The sequence below is a fragment of the Astyanax mexicanus genome, chromosome 8 (assembly GCF_023375975.1).
Source record: "Astyanax mexicanus isolate ESR-SI-001 chromosome 8, AstMex3_surface, whole genome shotgun sequence".
Taxonomy (NCBI): Eukaryota; Metazoa; Chordata; class Actinopteri; order Characiformes; family Acestrorhamphidae; genus Astyanax; species Astyanax mexicanus.
In genome coordinates this window covers 57773527-57797314 of record NC_064415.1, presented here as the reverse complement: position 1 = coordinate 57797314, position 23788 = coordinate 57773527, and the positions used below count along the sequence as shown (strand labels likewise).

The 23788-nt window shown below is 36.3% G+C and overlaps 2 protein-coding genes across 2 annotated transcripts; one reads left to right on the top strand and one right to left on the bottom strand.

The window, feature by feature from the left end:
• Window positions 1-641: 641 nt before the first annotated feature.
• cdc73 (cell division cycle 73, Paf1/RNA polymerase II complex component, homolog (S. cerevisiae)) lies at window positions 642-23788 on the top strand. Its single transcript, XM_049482033.1, has 17 exons — window positions 642-1005; window positions 2837-2942; window positions 3192-3261; window positions 3389-3451; window positions 3592-3644; window positions 3993-4081; window positions 4760-4973; window positions 6319-6417; window positions 9206-9284; window positions 10106-10170; window positions 19241-19298; window positions 19790-19825; window positions 20890-20977; window positions 21266-21427; window positions 22333-22433; window positions 22545-22686; window positions 23297-23788. The coding sequence occupies exons 1-17, from the start codon at window positions 875-877 to the stop codon at window positions 23331-23333; spliced, it is 1593 nt and encodes a 530-aa protein (XP_049337990.1). The 5' UTR covers window positions 642-874; the 3' UTR covers window positions 23334-23788.
• LOC103045646 (beta-1,3-galactosyltransferase 2-like) lies at window positions 10470-16647 on the bottom strand. Its single transcript, XM_049482037.1, has 2 exons — window positions 15937-16647; window positions 10470-13251 (listed from the first exon to the last, which is right to left on the bottom strand). The coding sequence occupies exon 2, from the start codon at window positions 13174-13176 to the stop codon at window positions 11893-11895; it is 1284 nt and encodes a 427-aa protein (XP_049337994.1). The 5' UTR covers window positions 13177-13251; window positions 15937-16647; the 3' UTR covers window positions 10470-11892.

Sequence of the window (23788 nt, the reverse complement as noted above, 5' to 3'; positions counted from 1 at the left end):
AGCAACAAAAGTTTAAAAATCATATTAAATATTATATAATTATTGCAACTTCTAGACAATGTTCAGTTACATCAGAAGAACTGTTCTGTAGTTTTAATTTAGTCTATTTACTAAATACATAGTGTAGGGAATGTATTATTATTGTTTTTATTATTATGTTGTTATAATATATTAGTAATATGCATCAAAACTATATATCTAAAGTTTTGTGGGGAAACTATTACAAGCAGGCACTTGCGAAAGACACCCTGTGTTAAGTTGTGAAAAGTCAAAATAAAAGTTCACACCACAAGTCCAGAAATGCATTATTATTTGTAGAGCAACAGTTTAAATATCATATTAAATATGATATAACTAAATTCTGATATAATTTTATGATATAAATAATTATGTAATTATTGGAACTTCTAGAAGATGTTTATTTGCATCACACACGATAAGTAACGTTAGAGCAATTGTGCATACAATTGTGTGTGTAGGGAAAGTATTATAATTATTATTATTATCATTTTTATTAGTATTATTGTTATGTTGTATTAATTCAGAAGTACTGTAGCTAATTACATTGAAATATGCATTTATATATTTATTTATATATCTTTTTTATAGCTGGTTATTTCTCACGCAGGCACTTACCCGAGTCACACTGTGTGTTTAGTAACTTTGGGGCTTAAACACAAAATACAGCGCACACAGAGGAGATAAGAAAAGGACGATTTAAAGAGTTGAGGTGTTGATAAGGTGTAAAACAGAGGAGTTTATGTGGTGAGAGCGCGGGTTTAAGCGCGGACAGGGAGGGCAGCAGGGCTCCGTATAGCCCCCCGCCTCCGGTTCAGGTCTTCCCAGTAAAAGCCCGTGTGTTCGGAGGGTGAAGATGGCGGACGTGCTGAGCGTGCTGCGGCAGTACAACATCCAGAAGAAAGAGATCATCGCTAAAGGAGAGGAAGTGATATTTGGAGAGTTTTCATGGCCCAAAAACGTCAAAACCAACTATGTGATCTGGGGGTAAGAAGAGCTCGACTGAGCCTGTATCTGGCTTTACTGACCAAACTCACAGCTGTGTTGTGTACGTTAGCTTAGCTTAGCTTAGTTTAGACACCTGCAGCTAACCAGATTAAAAAACACACACATACACAGCCCGCGCATTGAGCTCGGTAACTGTGTGAGAGTTTAAAGTTTACGAGCTTCAGGTGTGTCTAAGGATTACCTGCGGATTTGAGAGACTTAAATTTAGGGTTAAGGCGAATGTTTTGGACTGGTGGCTAGTTAGCTTAGCTTACCTTAGCTAGCTAACGATAGCAACACTTAACTCTCAAGACAGCCAGCTAACGTTAACTAGCTAGCTTTGAGTTAACCAGTTGTTTAGCTAGCAAATTAGCAAGCTAGCTAACAAGGTAGCTAGTTAACGTAAATGTGTTTTATTTGCTGTTTGTTTGGGGTTGTGTCCACGATATAAAAAGCTATCTTTGTACTTTAAAATACTCCTTAGCTAACTGTTAGCTAACCCAGGTTACCTAACGTTAATTAACTAACGCTAGATATGTTGTGTGTGTGTGTGTGTGTGTGTGTGTGTGTCTTTGTGTGTGTGTGTGTGTTATGCTGAAGTGTAACTTAACGTTGAGCAAGCAACGTTAGATTTGTTAGCTATGTTAAGTTAGTTGGTTATGTTTAATAATCCTCTATTAGTCCCAAAGTGGGGGAATTTGCACTGTTACAGCAGCAAAGAAATACTAAAGCACACAGAATACGGAACTTAAAACGCTAACTAGCTTTAAAATAACCATTAGCTGGCTAACGTTACATGAGTTGTGTGTTATAGTGGAGTGTAACGTCAACGTTTAGCAAGTAGCGTTAAAATTAAGTAATAAAGTGATATCAAAGCACGCGGAAAAAGAGAAAAGTAAATGTGAGAGAAAATCTGGAAGAGTATTTAATTTGCATCAGTTTCACATTATGGAAAAACTCTATTACACATTTATGTATTGCACGTTGAGGTATAATTATAATAATTTTACTGAGTTCTGTATCAAGTAAAGCCAACTTGCTTTGAGTTCACTAGTTAGTAAGCTAGCATGCTAACAAGCTAGGTTGCTTAATTTGGTTTATTTGCTGTTTGTTTTGAGTTGTGTCCAGGACATACAAAGCTAGCTGTGTACTTTAAAATACTGTTTAGCTAGCCAACCAAACGAATAAAATCTGGAGGATTATTTAACTTAACTACAACAATTATGCATTTTGAAACTTCCTTTTAATAGAACCCAGTGGATCAACACCAGCAGATGACATGTCTCTCCAAACCATCACTGATTGGTGGAAACTTCACACTAGACCTCTAGCAGTTTGGACTGTGTGTCTCTCCACTCTTCCTCCAGACTCTGCTCCCTTGATTTCTTTTAAAAAATTGTAAAATTTACTGATGATCAGTGATGGTTTGATGGAGAGACATGTCATCTGCTGGTGTTGATCCACTGTGTTTTATTATCAAGTCTAAAGTCAGTGCAGTTTTGTTTTTCCGCACTTCATGGTGCTAACAACTTTTATGTGGATTTTATTTTCCAGCAGGAATAGGCACACTGCCCACACTGCCAAACGTACCAATTGGTCTTATATTATACTATAATTTTATGAGACACTGATTTTTGGCTCTTCATTGGCTGTCAACCATAATTCTTAACAATAAAGGAAATAAATGCTTAGATCAGTGCTTAGATAGATCACTCTGTGTGTAATACATCTGTATAATATGAGTTGCATGTTTTAAACAAAATCTCTTAACTATGTATTATGCGATAGTTGAACAACGTGTTTTTTATTTGTATTTAAATCTCTCTTACAGAACAGGAAAGGAAGGCCAGCCTAAGGAGTACTACACTTTGGACTCCATTCTTTTCCTTCTCAACAATGTGCATCTTCCTCACCCGTCCTATGTGCGCAGAGCTGCGGTAAGTGACTGAGTCTACAGACTTTAAGTTTAGGTGGTAAACAGGTTGCCTGGATAAATCTTGAATGAAACGAGATCAGCTTTTTAACAAAAATATTCACTACATGTACTATTTTTTGCTATTTTTGACATAATGTGAATGTGGCAAGTGTTCTTTTATATTGCATCAGAATTTCATTATGTATAGATCATAAGAATTTAGTTTTTTATATAAATATTTCTTGAATTGTTTGTTTTTTTTAACATTCAGACAGAGAACATACCTGTGGTCAGAAGACCGGACAGAAAAGACCTGCTGTCATATCTCAATGGAGAAAGCTGTAAGTGTGATACACCATCAACAACTACTACATTAAACTCTTAATCAGCTAATATTATGGTAATCTGTAAAGAAGGGTCTCTGTGAATGAAATAAACATGTTAAATTGTTGTTCTTTTGTTTTACAGCATCATCAACGAGTATCGACAGAAGTGCACCCATTGAGATTGGTCTACAGAGGCCGACACAAGGTACGTCACGACTGCATACAGTATATTATATTAATCTGCTTTGGAAGCATATATAACAGATAATTTCGGTTTTGGTGTGAATATGAACATGTGGCTTTGAGTTTAACTGTGATTTTCTTTATCTTTGTGTTTCTGAACAGTCAAACGAGCTGCAGATGAAGTTTCTTCAGAAGCAAAAAAGCCACGATTTGAGGTAAACTTAAAAAATATATAGAAACTTGTAGCTTTGTTTTCTACATTTTTTTCCCTCTTTAGGTGAAGTTGTTCAATTATTGTTCCTTGTTTTTATAATAGGAAATCTTCTAATTTTGAGTCCAAATTTATTGTTCTGAATTGTAAAATGTGGTCTGTATTGGCTTGACTGCCTCACTTCAAAAAACACTGTATTCAAAATAGGAAATTCTTGACATCTATATAATATATTTTTTTATTATTTTTTTGCAGTGTAGCCCGAAATTAAATACCTTGATAATTGTGAAATCCATAATATCCTTAATGTGGACCTGAAAAAAGAACTGAAATTGTGCTTCTTCATTAAAAGGATGAAGAACGAGTGCGTCTGGATAAGGAGCGTCTGGCTGCCCGTCTGGAAGGCCATAAGGAAGGCATTGTGCAGACGGACCAGATTCGGTATGATTATACTAACAGGGTTCATACGGTCATAAAAACCTGGAAAAGTCATGGAATAATGTTTTTCAGGCCTGGATAAGATTTGGAAAAATAAAAATGACCAGAAAGTTTTGGAAAGTCATGGAAATTTGGTCTATGTTTCAGTTTTACGTCAGCTTAGAGTTAATTCTGTAATTTACCTCAACACAATGGATGACACATTTTATTATTACAGATTGTGTGTCAGATTCATGTTAGACCTACTATAATCAATTTCTATTATAGTTTTAGTAGATTGTTTTTGTTTTATTTTCCATGTCTGCACTGATGTTTTATGGTCATGAAAATCTGCCTTGATGGCATGGAAATTTATTCCTTTAAAAGTGTATGAACCCTGTACTGATTGTAATACTAATAGTAAATATTTAATTGCGTTTGCATTTGTATTGACATGGTTTAACCGAAGGGCATTTTCCAGGATATTCCCCTTATTTGCTGTGTTTGGTGTATTCTCATTAGTACATATACAGCTCTGTAAAAAAATGAAGAGCGCTTCAGTTTCTGAATCAGTTTCTCTGATTTTGCTATTTATAGGTTTATGTTTGAGTAAAATAAACATTGTTGTTTTATTCTATAAACTACAGTCTGGAACGGTCTCCCCTGTTGTCTTCACTCTGGCTGTCCTCCTCTCGTCTGCAGGTCGCTCTCAGAGGCCATGTCTGTGGAAAAGATTGCCGCCATCAAAGCCAAAATTATGGCCAAGAAGCGTTCCACCATCAAGACTGACCTGGACGACGACATCACCCTGAAGCAGAGGAGCTTTGTGGACGCTGAAGTGGACGTGACGAGAGACATCGTCAGCAGAGAGCGCGTGTGGAGGACGAGGACCACCATTCTACAGAGCAGCGGGAAGGTAAAGAAACAAAACACGTATTCCTGGACTACATATCAGATTATATCAGAAACTCCGTTAACAGCTGAGTAAAGAGCTTTTCATACAGGAACTTTCAAGTACCATATTTTTTGTGTATAAGGTGCACATAAAATCCTTTAATTTTCCCCAAAATCATTAGAGCTTCTTATAATCCGGTGCTTCTTATGTATGAATTCTATCAGCCAGGTATTAAGGAGCAGTAAAGCCACTCTGCTGAAGTACAGAGTTATACAGGAGATTCAGTTCAGTTCTCCAGCACTGGAGACTGGAGCAGTGTTGGCTAAACGCTAGCTCTTATGCCGTTTAGAGGCAAGTAGCCTGCTGCTAACCCCAGATTAACCTCCAGCACTCGTTTGACTTTAAAGGACATTTTTTATTTATTTATTTATTTAAGAATACAGATTTGTGTACATAACTTAGCTCACCATCAGCGGTGAGACCTGCTGAATTAGAAGGAAAACCTGGCGAGACCCCTGTTCCTTACTAGTGTTGCGTAATGCACCTTCATAATCCAGTGTGCATTAAAAGTAAATTAAAATAGACGTTTATTGATAGTTTTGGATGTGGCTAAAAGTATTGGATGTGGCTCCATTCATTACAGAGCATAGGGTTTCACTGCTCCACAGCTCAATGCTGGGGGCTTTTTGTCTGTTTTTTGATGCACTTCTGAATTTGCAAGTTTTTTTTTTATTCAGAGGTCTGTAATTTATATAATGTGTACACTGTATACTGTAAAATATACAGGGAAAATACTAAAAATACTAACAGTATTTACAGTTTACAGTATTAAGCTTTTTTTCAGCTGCAGTATTCTTATTCTCCTCTAGAGGGCTTCAGCACTGGGTTTATAACAAAATTAACCATAACTCATTATTATTTCCATTAAATTGATTTATAGTTTTCTGCACTAATGGATAAGAGTTTAGCACCTATAGGCTGAAAAATGCTGATGATGCTGAATTGAAAGAGCTTAATGCACTCACTGGGGTCCCAAGAGTGTTTGCTCTGAATTGAAGTAACCAAAGGTGTAAAAATCACAAGTCTAATGTTTATTTGGCTAGATTGGCTGGCTGAATACTATTAAAATGGCTAGCTTTAGCTAGATAGCTAACTAACACAGTAACTTGCATATCCAGTAACCACAGTAACTTGGGTATCCATTTGTGGTGAAGTACAGGATCTTTGGGGAAACTATGGAAGGTGTGAGCTTTTTATAAGATTTCTTTCTTTTTCTTTTGTATTGATAGAAGATGATGTCTGTGAATAAAGCATATAATAGCGTGTTGTAATATATACGTATGATTTTTGTTTTTTTCTTATGCAGAACTTTTCCAAAAGCATCTTTGCCATCCTGCAGTCAGTAAAGGCCAGAGAAGAGGGCCGAGCTCCAGAACAGAGACCAGCACAGAATCCAACTCAGACGGTAAGATACGACCTGGACCAGGCGTCTCACTGTTATTCATTAAAATGACGCAAATGACTGTACTGTTTATAGAAATCACATCACATTCCATTCAGTATGACTGTAGCAGATACTGAACTTATTATAGGTTATATTAGAGAGCTGTGCTCCTTATTTTTATGTTTAAAATACGTTTTAGCGTCACACAACAGGAAGAGACTTTAGTGAAATAGTAACCAATAATACAAATTATATGCTTTATCTAATTGAGGCCATTTATCTCAAAGAGCTCTGGCTTTTTTGAGGCTTTTGCACTTTTACTTGGCACCTGCTTTATACAGCTCTGGATTAAAAATAAGAGACCACTTGAAAAAATGATGATTCTCTTTAATTTTTACTAAATTAAAAACCTCTGGAATATAATCAAGAGGAAGATGGATGATCACAAACCATCAAACCACCAAACTGAACTGCTTGAATTTTTACACCAGGAGTAAAGCAGCATAAAGTTATCCAAAAGCAGTGTGTAAGACTGGAGGAGGAGAACATGATGCCAAGATGCATGAAATTAAAACTGTGATTAAAAACCAACCAGGATTATTCCACCAAATATTGATTTTTTTTAAAACTCTTAAAACTTGTTTTCTTTGCATTATTTGAGGTCTGAAAGCTCTGCATCCTTTTCTGCAAATAAATGCTCTAAACAACGATATTTTTATTTGGAATTTGGGAGAAACGTTGTTTAAAGAATAGTAGTTTGTAGAATAAAACAACAATGTTCATTTTACTAAAACATAAACCTATAAATAGCTAAATCAGAGAAACTGATTCAGAAACAGAAGTGATCTCTTATTTTTTTCCCCAGAGCTGTATAGTAAATGAGTGTATTTGTAATTTTTGCTGTTTTTGCTACTGCAAAAATAGGCATGTATAGGTTTAATTTCTACCTTTCTAGAAGGATGACCCTTAACCTTATGCAAATTAAGCATGATAAACATAGTAATTTAAGGAGCAGATCTCAAACAACATAATTTAGTACAGTTTTCTGAGTATGTTATGGTCCTGTAGTGCCTCTTTTAGTCTTTATCTGTATTTATCCTCTGTTTATCCTTTTAGGCAAAGGCTGTTAAACAGCTGATTGGTTGAAATAGGCCATGTTTAAAGCTGGTGAACAATTGTAGGAACAGGATTATGGGTTTAATGACCGTACTCTACCAACAAAACTCAAAGTTCATACATAGAAATAAAATTTTCCGGACAGTGTTCAGTAAGAGAGGCTGTAGAAAGATCTCTTTCGGTTCCCCATTTAAAAAAGAGCTTAAGTGCAAGTTTAAAGATATTTTTTGAAGTTTAACGTTGAATAATATGTGTGATTTCTAAAATTGCTTTATTTGCAGAAGCTGCAAGGTTTAAAGAGGTTCCTTACACTCAGGGGTTTCTGAAGCAGACGACTGTATAAATATACATGTTTTTTAAATCATTTACAGACATTATTCTTTTAAGAACAGTACTTTCAGAAGGAAAATAAATGGGTCCTCATGTAGATTTGTTAGAAAGACTCCTTTTTAAACCACCTTGATATTAGAAAGCGCAGTGTCTCAGAGACAAAAGAGACAAAAATATATATAAAACATAAAAGAGAAGACACATGCAGTGTTGGGCAGATTGGGCTGACCTAGTTCTGCTGTAATTGTGATGGGTTTGTAAGGAGTGATACCAATTTCCCCACATATATTACTGCCATTACAGAGGTAAATGGAGCTTGAAATGAACCCCGCCTTTCTAGGACAGCCATTTATTTAACCCCTTAAAAACCTGTAGATCCAAATATGCATACATCAAAATATGCATATTTTAATTGTATTTAGTAGCACAGCTTATTTATTTATTCTCTGTAAAAGCAAATACATAATCAGCAAGTCTTTCTTTGCACAATTAATAGCAAACAAGACTAAGACTTTATTCAGGTGATTTAATGGATTTAATACAGTGTCCAGAATAGATTCTTGTCCTTTTTTAGAATCCCTGATGTGATCTACAGTGTCTGGGTCTCTGTGTTTAAATATACTAGTGCCTCTCAAATACATTAGAATTTCATTGAGAAGTTACTTTATTTCAGTAATTCAGCTCAAAATGTGAAGCTAATATATTATATAGATGTATTAAACACAGAGTGATCTATTTTAAACCTTTATTTATTTTGTTGTTGATGATTATTGATATTGATTGTGGCTTACAGCCAATAAAAACCCAAAAATCAGTGTCTCAGAGAATTAGAATATAATATAAGACTAATTGGTACTTTTGGTACAGTGTGGGCAGTGTGCCAAGTCCTGCTGGAAAATGAAATCCTCATCTCTATAAAAGTTGTCAGTGGAGGGAAGCATGAAGTGCAGTGTTTTCCCAGGACAGCACTTCATGCTTCCCTCTGCTGACAAGATGTGGATTTCATTTTCCAGCAGGACTTGGCACCCTACCAAAAATACAAATTGGTCTTATATAATATTGACTTTCTGATTCATTTTCTGAGACACTGATTTTTGGATTTTAATTGTCTTCATAAGCCATAATCATGAGATGAATCTTATGCTTCTGCTGACTGAGGGAAATATAAGGAAATATCAATATATCAAAGTACCGCAATATTGTATTTTTTGCAACACTGTATACTGTATTGATTCTTAAAAACACTATTGTTTATGAATAGTAGGCATACAAGATTTTTTTTTTTTTTGCGTTGTTTGATTTGAAAATATCGCAATATGTTGAATTTATGGACTAATTCTTTCTTGTTTTATTTTATTTTAAGGATCCATCAGTCAGAAACAAGCAGCCGGTCCCAGCAGCCTACAACAGATACGATCAGGAGCGATTCAAAGGGAAAGAGGGTGAGTTTGATCACTTTTTCTTTCTCTTGCTTATATAAATAAACTGGCCTAGGCTCTGTAGTTTAATAATTTACAGTCACAACAGCCCTGGGGTTCTCCTGCAGCTTTTCACTGTTATTATATCATTGAGTGAGTGTTGTAGCTTTGTGTTGTGGGTCGTGAACCTCTTAAGTGTTTTCTTTTATTATCATGATAGTATATTTCAGTATATTTCTGCAAACTCTTATTATGGAGAAACTACTTGAAGAGCTCATTCATTCATTTAAATTTTGTAGTGTTTTAACATAGTGTCGTTAAATTAATATTTATATCAGTTTTAAGCAGGATTCACAATTACAAAAACATATTTCAGATTTTAAAGGAAAAAATATGATTTAAGGTTTAGTGGCTCTTTAATGTGACATCCTGCCCCACTGGAAAACCCCTTAATCCCCACTAGTTATCTCATTAACCTGAATTAAGAAATATAAATTTAAGAGAATTGAGAGCACTTAAAAATGATGAGTTTCTTTAATTTTACCAAATGAAAAATAGAAAACCTCTGGAATGTAATCACCAATCCGAACTGCTTGAATTTTTGCACCAAAGCAGTGTGTAAGACTGGTGGAGGAGAACGTGCCTATAAATAGCAAAATCAGAAAAACTGATTCAGAAACTGAAGTGGTCTCTTAATTTTTTTCAGAGTTATATGTCCAGCCCTCCCTTCATATCCTCATATCTGGTCCATGTCATTGATTAAGATTTAAAAGTTGTTTTCTGTTCACTTCACTTCCTATTTTAAAAGAATTGCTGCTGATTTTGTGCCACTCTTAAATCCACAGAAACGGAGGGATTCAAAATCGACACCATGGGAACTTACCACGGCATGACGCTGAAGTCTGTGACGGTGAGTTTTATATTATATTATGGTTAGAAGAGCTTTAGGATAATGGGTGACTTGAATTTGTGGTGTAATTGGATTTAGGTTCAGTAAGCAGTGAAATAATGCACTCAGGCCTGGATTCAGTCGGATTTGCACTGTTTCTTCTAATATTTGAAAGAAATGTTTGATCTCATTAAGAGCATTGTTGGCGTTGAAAGCTAATGAAATTGTTCAAAACAAATATATACAACTTCAAAATGATAATAGAAATACAGAAACATTCCCACTTTTCCTCTATTATTGAAAAAATATCAATTCCATAATTTTTCGTACTATAAGGTGCACTTAAAATCCTTTAATTTTACCAAAAATCATCAGAGCTCCTTATAATCCAGTGTATTTTATGTATGAATTCTATCAGTCAGGTATTTAAGAAGCAGTAAAGCCACTCCACTGAAGTACAGAGTTATACAGTTTAGTATAATGTTTCAGTTTAGTTCTCCTACAGCATTAGCATTATCCGCTAACTGTGCTAAGCGCTAGCTCTTTTGCCGTATAGAGTTATCAGCCTGCAGCCTGCGGATAACCCTGGCTAGCTGTCATGCACATTAGCTGCTAACTGCGGCTAGCCCTAGCAATTAGCCACTAATGCTAAATCAAAGCTTACAGTTTTAAGGAGGGAAATCTGTGTAAATTAACATCCAACACTCTTTATAATTTAAAAGAATATATATAGTTTTTAAGGGATTACATTTTTTTTCTTTTCTTTTCATTTATTTTATTTTTAAGTGTCGCCAGACCTGCTGAATTAGAAGGAAAACACGGCAACACCCCTGTTCCTTACTTGTGTCTCATAATGTGCCTTATAATTCGATGCACCTTATGTATAAAAATAGACCAAAAAATATAAAGTAAAGTAAAGCAAGTATAAACTGGCTTTTCTTAACTGTTAAAATATAAAATCTGAATTTGTTTGTATCAGTGGGAGGCAACCCTCAATATGACGTCCGCATACAGTTTGTGACACCTAGTTCACCCTCAGACTCAAACTTCAGTCTAAATAACTGAACCAGTGCATGTCTTTGCATGTCTGACCATTAAGATCCAAAGTGGTCAACTTGATTTATTGGGTTTGTTTTCCCCAGAGATCGTTTTAAACCAGGCTGTTTCACCAATAAGCAAATACAGTGTGCTCATGTGCTTTGCTTGTTTAACCGATTTGGACATGAGAAATAAACTTAATATACAGCTCTGGAAAAAAATGAAGAGAACAGTTGAGTTTCTGAATCAGTTTCTCTGATTTTGCTATTTATAGGTTTATGTTTGAGTAAAATGAACATTGTTGTTTTATTCTATAAACTACAGACAACATTTCTCCCAAATTAAAAAAAAAATTTAGAGCATTTCTTTTTTAACATGCATCTTGGCATCATGTTCTTCTTACACACTGCTTTTGGATAACTTTGAACTTTTGCACCAGGAGTGTAAAGCGTAAGCAGTTCAGTTTGTTGGTTTTCCAGAGCTGTATGTTAAAACTAGTTTGTTGGGACCTCTCGTTAAATTTTATTAGCTTGTAAACTCAAATATAAGGGGCTGTTTTTATGTTTAAACCATTTTTACGATGCCTGAATGTTTCCCTGTCCCTTTCTGCGAAATCGCTCACTTGCGTGAAGTTCGTTTGCCTTTCAGTTAAATACAGATCATTTTTGAGGAATGTTCGTGTGCACAGTTTATCTTCTGAAGCTTTCACCCGCTGGAACGACTCCAGAGCAGTTTTCTTTGGCGAAGCCTGCGCACTTTGTCCTTTTCCTTGGGTGTGTTGATGCAGGCGTTGTGCTTGTTACTCTGCAGGTGATGCCAGTACTTGATTAACTCTGTCGGGAGGAACTGATGAGAGGTAATAAGGTGGCTGTATTTGCAGCTAGAGTAAGACACGCGCCAGTGGTTGAAGAGGAATTCGTTGGGCGGAGGTATTGGCTCTATTCTCAGCTTTGCCAGACAGAGCCCTACGTAAACGTCCTCCAGGTGCAGCCTTCTTATGCTCAAGGACGCTCGATAGATCAAGCCCGCCATGTCGCCCGAGAAGACGTACCCAGTCCCCGAGCAGAAGGTAGGGTAGCGCTCGCTGGCGTACAGCTTGGGCGACATGTACCACTTGCTGCGTTTGTTCCTGTTTGGAGCGTAGCCCCTCATGAGGTACCCGGTAAAGTACTTTTTTCTTGGTGGAACGCTGGGATTAAGGAGTTTTTGGATGAGGTATTCCGTATTGACGAACATGTCGCAGTCCGTCTTCATGACGTAACTGGCGCCCGAGCAGTACGTCGCTACCCAGTGCATTCCCATCAGCGTCTTGATGGTCAGGTTGTAGTACGAGTCTACGTAATCTTGCTGGATTATGTCTCGATGCTGTTGGCTCTCTGCGGCGATGGACTGCTGTAATTGGCTGCTGAGACCTTGGTCGCCTTCCATTACTCCCAACAGGAACAGCCGCACAAATCCCAAACCCCCAGCCACGCTTTCGTTCCCCCACGTCTGCCTGATGGCGTCCCTCGCTTCGACGTACTGCGGCTTAACTGCGATCAGCAACACTAAGAACGGATCGTCTTTCAGGCACTTCTCTTCTTCGTTGATGATGTAGTTGTAGGGTTCTACCTTCAGGACGCTCTCTGCTCTTATCTCTTCGCTTAAACTTGTGTTCATGTTGGAGCTCAAAGAGTTGGAGTTCTTCAGCCCCTGCTGAGAAGAGTCCTCCACGAAGGAGCTGAGGTTTGCCTCTGATTTGTGCGGCAGTGGGGAGGATGACGATGACGATGTTTCCTCCTTCCAGCTGTTCTGTTTAGTGATGCTGTAGTTCTGCTCAGTCCTGCGAGGTTGAAGCCTCGGCGAGGTGTGCGTTACACCGCTGTCCTGGTGGCTCTTCTTCCCTGGCAGTAGGTTGTGTTGATAGCAAACGAGTAACACAACCGCAAAAAATAGAATAACTAGAAACCCAGCGATCTTCGTATAGCAGTGCCTCCGCTTCCACTGCATGACTCTCCTGCTCGGGTCCTGATGCTTTAATAAAAAGCGTCCGGGTGAGGGATGAATCAGCCACTGCGGTGAGATCTGCAAGAAAAGGAAAGCAGATTTATTTACAGAAGAATTCTGCGTCTTCTTTTACTCTTTTAAGATTAAAAATAAAGACAAGGTTGTGGCATTGAAGGATTTTTTTTATCCCTATATTTTAAGAACCTTCTTTTATTTTAACTTTATAGAACTTATTTCAAGTGTATGTTAACACTTTTTTTTTTTTTTTTTTTTTGAGTCTCAACAAACCTAAGATTAGCTTTAAAATGTCTATGAACTTGGTTTGTGGGTTTTTAAGGTGGTTCAGAATCAGGGTCAATCCTCTCATTTTTAACACAATGGGAAGCTGCTATTTTAATTCCAAACTAGTCCTAGGTTTTTCGTTTGTTTTAACCACAAGGTTTACATTGCCTTAGCTTTTTTTTTTTTTTTTAAACCACTACTTAAATGCATTTATCAGTCCAGAATGTATAATTTAATTTGAACTATTGCGTAAAAAATAAATTGATTTAACTTTACTTTACTTTAGTGTCAACTAGATTCTCGACATCAAGAGATTTTAGCAGCATTGCTAAAATCTATGGTTTAAAATGTATGTTTTATTATAGATCTATGAGTATCTACAGAACATTTACAGAAACAATTAAAAATGTTATCAAAAATGTAAATTCTCCAAATTTCTCTAAACATTTACTAACATTTTTGACAGCTGTGCCTTTTTTTTAGTATTCTTTTATTCTCTTTTTCTGGAGTTGTTTTTAAGAACATCACTAAGAAAAACTTTCATTTCCCCATATAAGTGTGTGTGTGAGAAGAAATGAAGCCTGGTCTTAAAATAAATAGGTTTAAAACTGAAAAAAAAACCTTTCTATACAAGTCTTTTATTCAGCAGTTTTCTGTAGAGAAGGAATAATGAATAAGCTTTAAAGTTGAAGCATTTTGATTCAAGAAACATTAGTTCATGCGGCTCGATACAAAGAATATCTATAAATAAAAAGAATAAAATGAACATATAAATGCTTTGCCAGATCTTAAATTTTCTGTTTAAAAAAAAATAAGTTATTTAGTGGTGTTAAAATCGGATTATTCATGACGATATTATGTGATTAACTGAGATTAATCACGCTTGTTCTTCCTAAAATCCAAGAATTAATGCAAGATTTAAAATGCTATCATATTTATATTGGTGGTGTTGATTAAAATACTTTTAAATACTTAGTATGTTGTATGGGGAGATTTACGGCGGAAGTTGAGGACAAACTTCACTTTGCAGTTTAGTGAGAACTAAATTATTTTTTACCCCCCATGCTTAAAATTGATTGGTTTGTAGAATTGTTTCTAGTTTTAGTGAGTTTTTTAGTGAATTTCCTCTTTAAAAGTATTTTCCTAACAGAATCTCAGCAGAACTAATGATTAACAGATTAACCTCAGATTCCTGTTATTTCAAGTGCAATCTGTTTTACCATTACTTTTAATGTTAATGTTTTTTATTTAAATTGCAAATTAACCAGGGTGTGGTTCAGTAATTCAGTAAATTCAGTTGAAAAGGTGAAACTCCTATATATTATATAGATGTATTACACACAGAGTGATCTATTTTAAGCCTTTATTTATTTTATGGTCGTTGATCAGTGACTCATAAAATTAGAATATTATACAAGACACATTGGTACTTTTGGCAGTCAGTGTGGGCAGTGTGACACATACTGCTGGAAAATGAAATCCTCATCTCAATCTCTCATCTCAAAAGTTCTTATCAGCAGAGGGTTAGGTTTTGCGGGAAAACAAAACTGCACTGACTTTAGACTTGATGATATACTAGTAAGAATTTAACAGCATAAAAATGCAATGTTTTGTCAAATTTTTATTCTTTTAGTTAGTAGTAGATCTGTTCTTGTATCTGCTTCTGTTTGGCGAGGCTCTTGTTCCAGTGTATAATTTGGCACACTTTTTTGGCGATTATCTCTTAGAAAAGAACTTTACTGAACCTTTTTTTTTATAACAGCTTGATGTACACGTTGTATAAATAAATTTTAAAAAGTCACATAATAGAATAACTTGATAGTAGTACAAGAAACAAAAAAACAGCCCTGAGTGCCTTTTATCGTTAGTATATTGTTAATAATGTATTGTTAGCATATATTTTAGCATTTTACCTCCTTAAATGTTGCGTTCCAGCTACAAATACACACTATTTTGACGCTTAAATTATGAGTGAACATATTTTTTTCATATATATATATTTTTTTCCCCCCTTTCTAGTACTCAGTTCATTATTATTAGTATTTTTTTCCAGTAAATGCTGTTACAAAGCAGCAAATGTTTAGGCAATGTTTATGACCCATCTGACCCATCTCCACAGAACCATGCTAAATGAGGACGATTGGTTGAACTGGTTGATTTGCTTGCTTTCTAAAAATATCCCTTTTCTGCCTCCAGTCACAAACGCTCTTCTGTGCATCGAGCTGTGATTATAAATAAAGGGATTAAAAATGACCACAGCCTTTTATTGTTTTTATTTTTTTGCTTAAACGATCTCCTGCCTCTAAATATCAGACGATGCTCCTGGAGCACCGGTACGACGATGCAGTTTAATCTAATAGCCTTGCACACATTAGATTATGGGATTTTTAAGGCTAAGCTAAAATTGATGGGTGAAAGTAGAAGTGTTGAGTGTTTATTCTTAATTCTGGTGGATCTTAAATATGGTGAATCTTTACGTACCTTCTCACCCTGAGGACTGGCGGCAGGTAATAACGCCACATTTGGTACCAGGGCTCATGACTGTTACTGCCACATGTGGGCAGCTCGGGGCGTGCTGAGGATCCATCGTTTTGATGCAGAATTTGCGTAGCTTATCTGTTTTCCGTTGCTTTTTGGCTGAGCATGGGGTTATCTCCTCCTCTCCTCCTCCCTTTTATCCTTTTATCAGTTCTTTCTTGGCTCTGTTGCGCCTCTCAAAACCCTCCAAAACCCAGTAGAGTATCTCTTCAGTAGACGAGGAGTCGGTGGACGTCGTTGGACGTCAGTGCGGCCGCCTTCTTTTCATCACTGTGTTCTTTATATTCATCATCGTCATCATCGTTTTCTTTCTCTTCCTCCTGATGCTGGACGGAGCTTCTCGGCTTCGTGATGCTAAAATCTGTGTTTTAGCTTTCCTGTGTGGCGCACGTTTTTTATATTAAAAATTTTGCCTTCCCTTTTCCCTTCCCTCTCTTGCACATACCGTTGTTTTCGTCGCCGCCGCCTTCTTTCTTTCTTTCTCTTTTGCTCACAGCTTCCTCTGTCTCTCGTGCACCATTCTCTCCATTTCAGTCACGCTCTTTCTCTCCTCTCCCTCCCCCTTTCTTTCTTTCTCTCTCCTCTCCTCCTCCTCTTCTGACCGTCTCTGCCTCGGCTTCATCTCTACGCTGTGCTGCGCCGTCGTCTCTCAGTCTGGGGGAAGGGAAGTGTGTGTGTGTGAGATTAGATGAAACAGTGTGTGTGTGTGTGTGTTGTGTTTTCAAATGCGCACTTCCCCCACGTGACCCATTTGTATTCTTGCCCACTCCTCTATCAGAAAAGGGTTGTGTGTGTGGGGACTGAAAGTAGTGCTGCTTGACTGACCGCAGTGCTTTTTGTGTGGTGTGTTTTTGGTTTTTGTGTGTGTTTGTGGCCGTGTTGTGCGTTATGTCTTACAGTGTTTCATCACTGACTGTTTAACTGCCTACCAGCGCCATCACGCAAAACCCTCGTAGCTCCAAAACCACAACTTGCCCAAGAGAAGACAAAAACTTACGGAACTTCTGTAGAAAGTCAATACAGAAAGTAATTCTGCATTTCTGTTATGCATTTCTTTCATGTAGAATGTAAATTTAATCTGTCTGACAGTATGAAGCAGGATTGAAAAAGATCTCAAAAAGCAACACATTATGCCTCGATCTAAAAAAAGAAAAAAAATCAACAACAGAAGAGAGAAAAAGTTAATGATCATCTATCAGTCTGAAAAAAAGTTATTTCTAAGTCTTTAAGACTCCACCAGACCACAGCGAGAGCTATTATTCAACATGGAACACCGGTGAACCTTCCCAGGAGTGACCGTCCAACTGAAATTACTCCAAAAGGGCTTGGACCACTCATCCAGGAGGTCACGAGGCAACTCAGAACATTGTGCTGGGTGGTATACTGGATCATACAATGAAGCAGATCTGCTCGCTAGCTGATGCTAGCCAGTTAACATAACGAGCTAACACATTGTAGTTAAGGCAGCAGTATAAGTAACCATAGCCATGATATTATATATATTAATACTGTAGCTTGAAGGATAATACTAATGCACACTGAACTGAATGTATTTGATACCCGGAGAACCAAGGAAATTGTGATAAATTGATATATATAGCTGCTTAAATACTAATGCCTCAAATAGCTTCAGTAATAACATATTCTAAATTGATATTAAACAGATATTTGACTTGTGCAGTAGAACATTTAAGAAATATATCTTTTGAATACTTACATTTTGAGTATTTTAGGTCAATTTATAGTGTTTTTGGAACTTTTTAAAAATGAAAATGCTGTGTTAAAGTTTGAGTATCTCTTTTTTTACTGTTTACATTCTTCAGCTGTTTTTATGATGATGAAGTCTGATTTCTTCATATATTGTGTTTTTTTTTTTTGTGGGACAAAGTAAACCCAATAGTAAACAAAGCCTGAATTTAAAGCTGTAGTGTTTTATATTAGATGTACTCCTAACAGTAGATTAAATCACGAACATATATTTAATCCCAGTCATAAAGAAAAACTATAAATAAATCATTTAATAAAAAAACGTGATATGCATTTTTGTTCATACCGCCCAGCACTACCAGAACATTATCTAAAGAACTGCAGGTCTCACTTCCCTCAGTTATGGTCAGTGTTAATGATTCAAGTTAATGATTCAACACAGAGGTTTATCTCTTATTTTTGGGCTTTTAATACAAAATCTGAAGTCAGCAGCTCAACTCTACATGCAGCACCCGCCCCTTATCTCCACTCAAATCTGGAAACTAACTCATTCTAGGCAGGAAACCACCCTGAGCCTGAATTAGAACTGCCTTCTAACCGGAAACTCCTAAAACTGATTTTATTTCTTCCCATTGAAATATATTCAGCTCATCATGTTCTGGATATTCACAATCTGCCTGTATTTGCTAGTAGACTTGATCTATGTGCTGTTTTTAACCCTAAAAAAAAAAAATTGTTTTTTACGTTTTAGTTTTTTACGTTTAGTATCTAGCTCTCCATTTGAGTCATGTTTACCTTCTGAATCATTTCTTCTACTACTGGGGAATTTTTTCTTGTTTTTTTTTTTTTTTTACATCTTTGTTCCTTTCTAAATTATTTTTACTATCATGTTCACTTGGACGTTCTGAGTGAGGTTTAGGTTAGGATCTCATTTATTTAATCCTAGAATTGTATAGATTTTGCTTTTTATTTATGGGTATTGTATGATTTTGGCTCAAAATATGCAATCAACAGAAGTTTGTCTAATGTATCCAATCCTCAGAAGTAAGATCAGATCAAAGTGTGTTAATAAGTTAAGGATTACAGCAGCTCCGTGCAAGGCTTGATTGTTTAAGGGCTTGAAGTGCTCAAACATATGTATTTGTAGAATGTGTAAGACTCTTGCATCTCGTGGAGGAAAGCAAATAAAGACTTAACACAAGTAACCAGATATCCCTCTCAAAAGTGCATCTTTCAGCCCATACAATGAGTAGTTATTAGCACAGCAGAGCTTAAGAAAACCGCATTAAGCATATTCTGAGCATCTAGAATGGGGTCTTTATGGGAAGTGTTGGCTTGTGAGCTGCAACAGTTAATAATGGTTCAGGTTTTATTATATCAGGGGTCATTTTTCATATTCTGAGGTTTCTCTGGTGGGCCGATGTTTGTTTGGGAGAAGGGATGGGTGAACTAAGACCTGCTCACTGATTCCAGACTGAGAGCAAATATTAATCTTTGTCTCTCTCTCTTTGTTCTCTCTCTTTCTCTTTTTCTTTCTCAGGAAGGAGCATCAGCACGGAAGGCTCAGACTCCTGCGATTCAGGCTGTTCCCAGACCAGGTAACTAACTCAATCAGTGTGCGCCCATTTACATCCAATTCAATTCAGAATTTAGTTTTTTTTTTTTTTTTTTTTTTGGGATGTTATTTGAGTCAAATATTTATTTTTTTCACCATTATTTCTTTTATATATTTTGAAGTAATATTTAATATAAAAGAAAATCAGCGTTCAATACATAGTCATGGGTGCTTGCAGCTGATCTCAAGTCAGTGGCAGTCATCTAGTCTGTTTTAACACGACACAAACACAAAACTACAGTCCGAAATACTCGCCTCTGAGCGGCGAAAGAGCTAGCACTTTGGTTAGCGGCTAATGCTAATAATGCTTCAGCCTTAGTGCTGGAGAAACTTTTCTGAAAACTCACCCGTATAACTCTGTGCTTCAGCAGAGTTTTTATATAAGTAACTCGATGATAAAATTGATAAAAGTACTGTAATATGTTAAATTAGATAATTTTTTGTGTTTTGTAACTGTTTTATTTCTCTTTCTAGTGTCACAGGCAAGACCCCCTCCCAACCAAAAGAAAGGTAAGCTTCCTGTTTTATATATTCTCATCATTATGTATGTATTCAGTTGGCAGGTATAATGATCCTGCGCTCACTGCAGCCTCAGCTTTCTGTTCTTGGCAGACGGTAGTGGACCTTTGTGTGCTGTAGAACTTCTTGTGCAGAGTTTAAACCAGTCTGGAACGTTTTTTTGTTGATTTTTCTGATTTAAAATGGTGTTTGTGTGCACTACTGAAGCTCAATAGATGTGTTTTATTTTATTATAATAATTTTATAATATTTGTATAATTCTAAATCTGTCTATAGACTTATTTTTACTGAAAATCCCAAGAGATCAACATTTAAAATGAGTGATAAATTTTTTTACTCACTCATAGTTAATGTGTATTTCTTAAAGCTGCTGGACTACAACTGTATCGTTTTATGTTTGAGGGGAATAAAGTGTTGCTAAATTAACGATATTACAGGTTATTTTTGCGATGATTTTAGAGAATTTTAAGACTATACTGCTTCATCAAAAAAGGGGCAAAAATGAACAGATTTTTTGTCTCTGCTGTTTAACATATGTTTTGTAAACAGCAGTAACAAATAAAATAATTATATTAGTGCAACAAAATGAATAATTTAATATATAAACAATGTAATGTAGCAATAAATCCCACTAAAAAACCAAAGTACTGAATATTAAGTACATGCATTTAAAATGCGAACATAGAAATAAAAAAATAAATACCCTTAAAGCTTTACAGTAAAATAGCAAAACTAAATCAAGTGGGCGTTCTCCACTGCAGTGCTGTTAGCCAATCAGAGGTGATCTGTTTGCATGTATGAATATTCATGAGCAAAAGCCAAAATCCTGTCCTTCTTCAGAGCCCACTAATTCAGTGAACTAAAGCAGAGTTATACTGAAACACTGAAGCACTTTTTAGCCTTTTAAAAGCAAGTATCTTTTTGTGCTGCAAACTTCTCCAGGGTTTGCTGATTTGCGTTTCTCTGGTTCTGTTTTTCAGATAGTTTTAATCCTTTTCTTTATTTAATAATGCTTTTAATAATAATTTATTTTATTTTATTTTTTTTATTTTTAGGCTCGAGAACCCCCATCATAATCATCCCAGCTGCTACCACTTCCCTCATCACCATGCTCAACGCCAAGGACCTCCTGCAGGACCTGAAGTAAGTGCAATAAAATGCCCTGGTTAGAGCACTTTATTTTTATTTATTTATTTATTTATTTATTTTTTTAATGCATCATAAACTAAAGTGATTTTTTTTTAAACCCATACCCTCACTTTAACTTTTGTAAATGCATAATTTGAATGTTAGTTTTAAATTTGTTGCTGATTAATTCATAATGGCTCTTAAACATTAATAAAAAGCTGGTTTTTAGACCGTTTCCTTCCTTCAGAAACGCGCTTCAATGTCGATCCATTTCCTGAACTCCTGTTTGCTGCTGTTTTGTAGATTCGTTACGCCTGAAGAGAAGAAGAAACTGGGCATTCAGAGGGATAATGAGGTGCTGCTGCAGAGGCGTAAAGACCAGGTTCAGCCTGGAGGATCCGCCATCAGCGTCACCGTGCCCTACAGAGTCATCGACCAGCCGCTCAAACTGGCACCACAAGACTGGTACGTCCTGAAGCACCTCCAAACACCAGGGTTCATACACTTTTTAACTATTACATTTCCATTATTTATTTTTCATGCCTTCAAGGCAAATTTTCATGACCATTCCATTTTAAAATAGTGCAGATATGGACAATAAAATCAACATTCAACTAAAACTATAATTAAAAATTCGCACATTTGCTCGAAATAGATTTTCTGCATTGATAAACTGAAACACAAAGATTTGTTGACCAAATTTCCATCTGGGTATTCTGGGTTTTTTTTTTTTTTTTTTTTCAAAACTTATTCAGGCCTGGAAATTACTGAAATTTTAAATTCCAACTTTTCCTGGTTTTTAATGATTATAATGCAGATATTAAAGAATGTTCCATGCGTGTGTGGCACTAATCAAAACAGTCAGAAATCTAGTATATTAATTGGTCAGCACAAATCATTCTATTATATTTATAATAAAATAAATATATGACAAAATACAGTGTGTTCAAACTTAATATAACAGCTGAATAAATTACAGCTCTGTGGAAAAAGACCACATAAAAATGATTTTCTTTGATTTTACTAAATTAAAAACCTCTGGAATATAATCAAGAGGAAGATGGATGATCACAAACCATCAAACCACCAAACTGAACTGCTTGAATTTTTAAAGTTATCCAAAAGCAGTGTGTAAGACTGGTGGAGGAGAACATGATGCCAAGATGCATGAAATTAAAACTGATTAAAAAACATTCAGGATTTTTGGGAGAAATGTTGTCTGTAGTTTATAGAATAAAACAACAATGTTCATTTTACTCAAACATAAACCTATAAATAGCAAAATCAGAGAAACTGATTCAGAAACTGAAGTGATCTCTTTATTTTTTCCTTATAAGTAACCTCTATGATCTTTTTCCTCTATGATCCAGGGACCGTGTTGTGGCTGTCTTCGTCCAGGGTCCTGCCTGGCAGTTTAAAGGCTGGCCGTGGCTGCTGCCTGACGGATCTCCTGTGGACATTTTTGCAAAAAGTAAGTTTTTCAAATACATTAAAGCATCATGTCTAATTCTTTATTTTATTTGTGAGAGTATTTTATAGAGCACAGATCACTCATACTGCATCTGCTGAATCTTTCCCTCAGTCCGAGCCTTCCACCTGAAGTATGACGAGGTGAGGATGGACCCCAACGTGCAGAAGTGGGACGTCACTGTGCTGGAGCTGAGCCACCACAAGCGGCATCTGGACCGACCCGTCTTCCTGCGCTTCTGGGAGACGCTGGACAGGTTAGAGCTGAAAATGAGTCTATTTAAAACTGTTTTATTTAAGTTTTTCTTTTACCTTTCTTATTTATTTTATTCATTTCACCCTTTCCTGTTTTATTTTTGGACTTTTACCTTTTTACGTCAATTAATCTCTTTATTTTATTGCTTTACATTTTAGCCTCTCCACTTATCCTTTTATTCTGATTTTTGTTTCTTAGTTTTATCTTATATTATTTTTATTAAATGCTTTTACCAGTTCTTTTTTTAGTGTTTTGTTTATAAAATGGCTGGATGGATGATTTGGTGGATTAAAAGATTGCTTGATTAATGGTTTGAATGTTTGTTGGATTGATGAGTGGATGATTGTTTGATGGATTTGATGGATTGATTCGTTGATTGGTTTATTGATAGATGGTTTGGTGGATTGATGGATTGATAAGTAGATGATGGATGGATTGATGGGTTGATTAATGGATTTGATTAATTGATTCATTGATGGGTTGATTAATGGATGGATAGATGGGTTGATGGTTTCATGGGTTTATCGATCGATGGGTGGTTTGATTGATGCATTAATGGGTTGATTAGATTGATGGATTGATTGATAGTTTTTTTTTGTTTTTTTTTGCAGGTATATGGTGAAACACAAGTCTCACCTTCGTTTCTGAGCTCTGTCGCCGCTGCGCTCGTCGCAGATCGATCTCCAGCCTGTGAATTCGCCTCCTCGACTCGGCCAGCAGTCGGCCAGCAGTGCACTATTCCCCCCCATCCCCCCCCCCCCAGCCTCCGAGCAGCACTTCAGGACGGGGTCCTGCAGCGTCAGAGTTTTATACAGGCGGATCCAGCAGTCTGTGGGCTCGCTGCTGTCAGAGGTTTGGATGTACAGATAAACAGTGTGGAGGGAGGGGGGCGTGTCCGCGATTTAGTTTTCTGAGCAGCTGTGTTTATTTTAACAGCCAGGTTCTGTGTTAGGAAGTGGGTGGTACTGTTAGGAGCCCTGTTTTCTACTGCATTGATTTGATTTTTTTGTTTTTTTAAAGAATCCAGTGTAAAACAGCTGCACAAAAATTGAGAAAATGTTCTCCTGCTGAGATAATAAATAAATACTGCCGTTTGTAACATC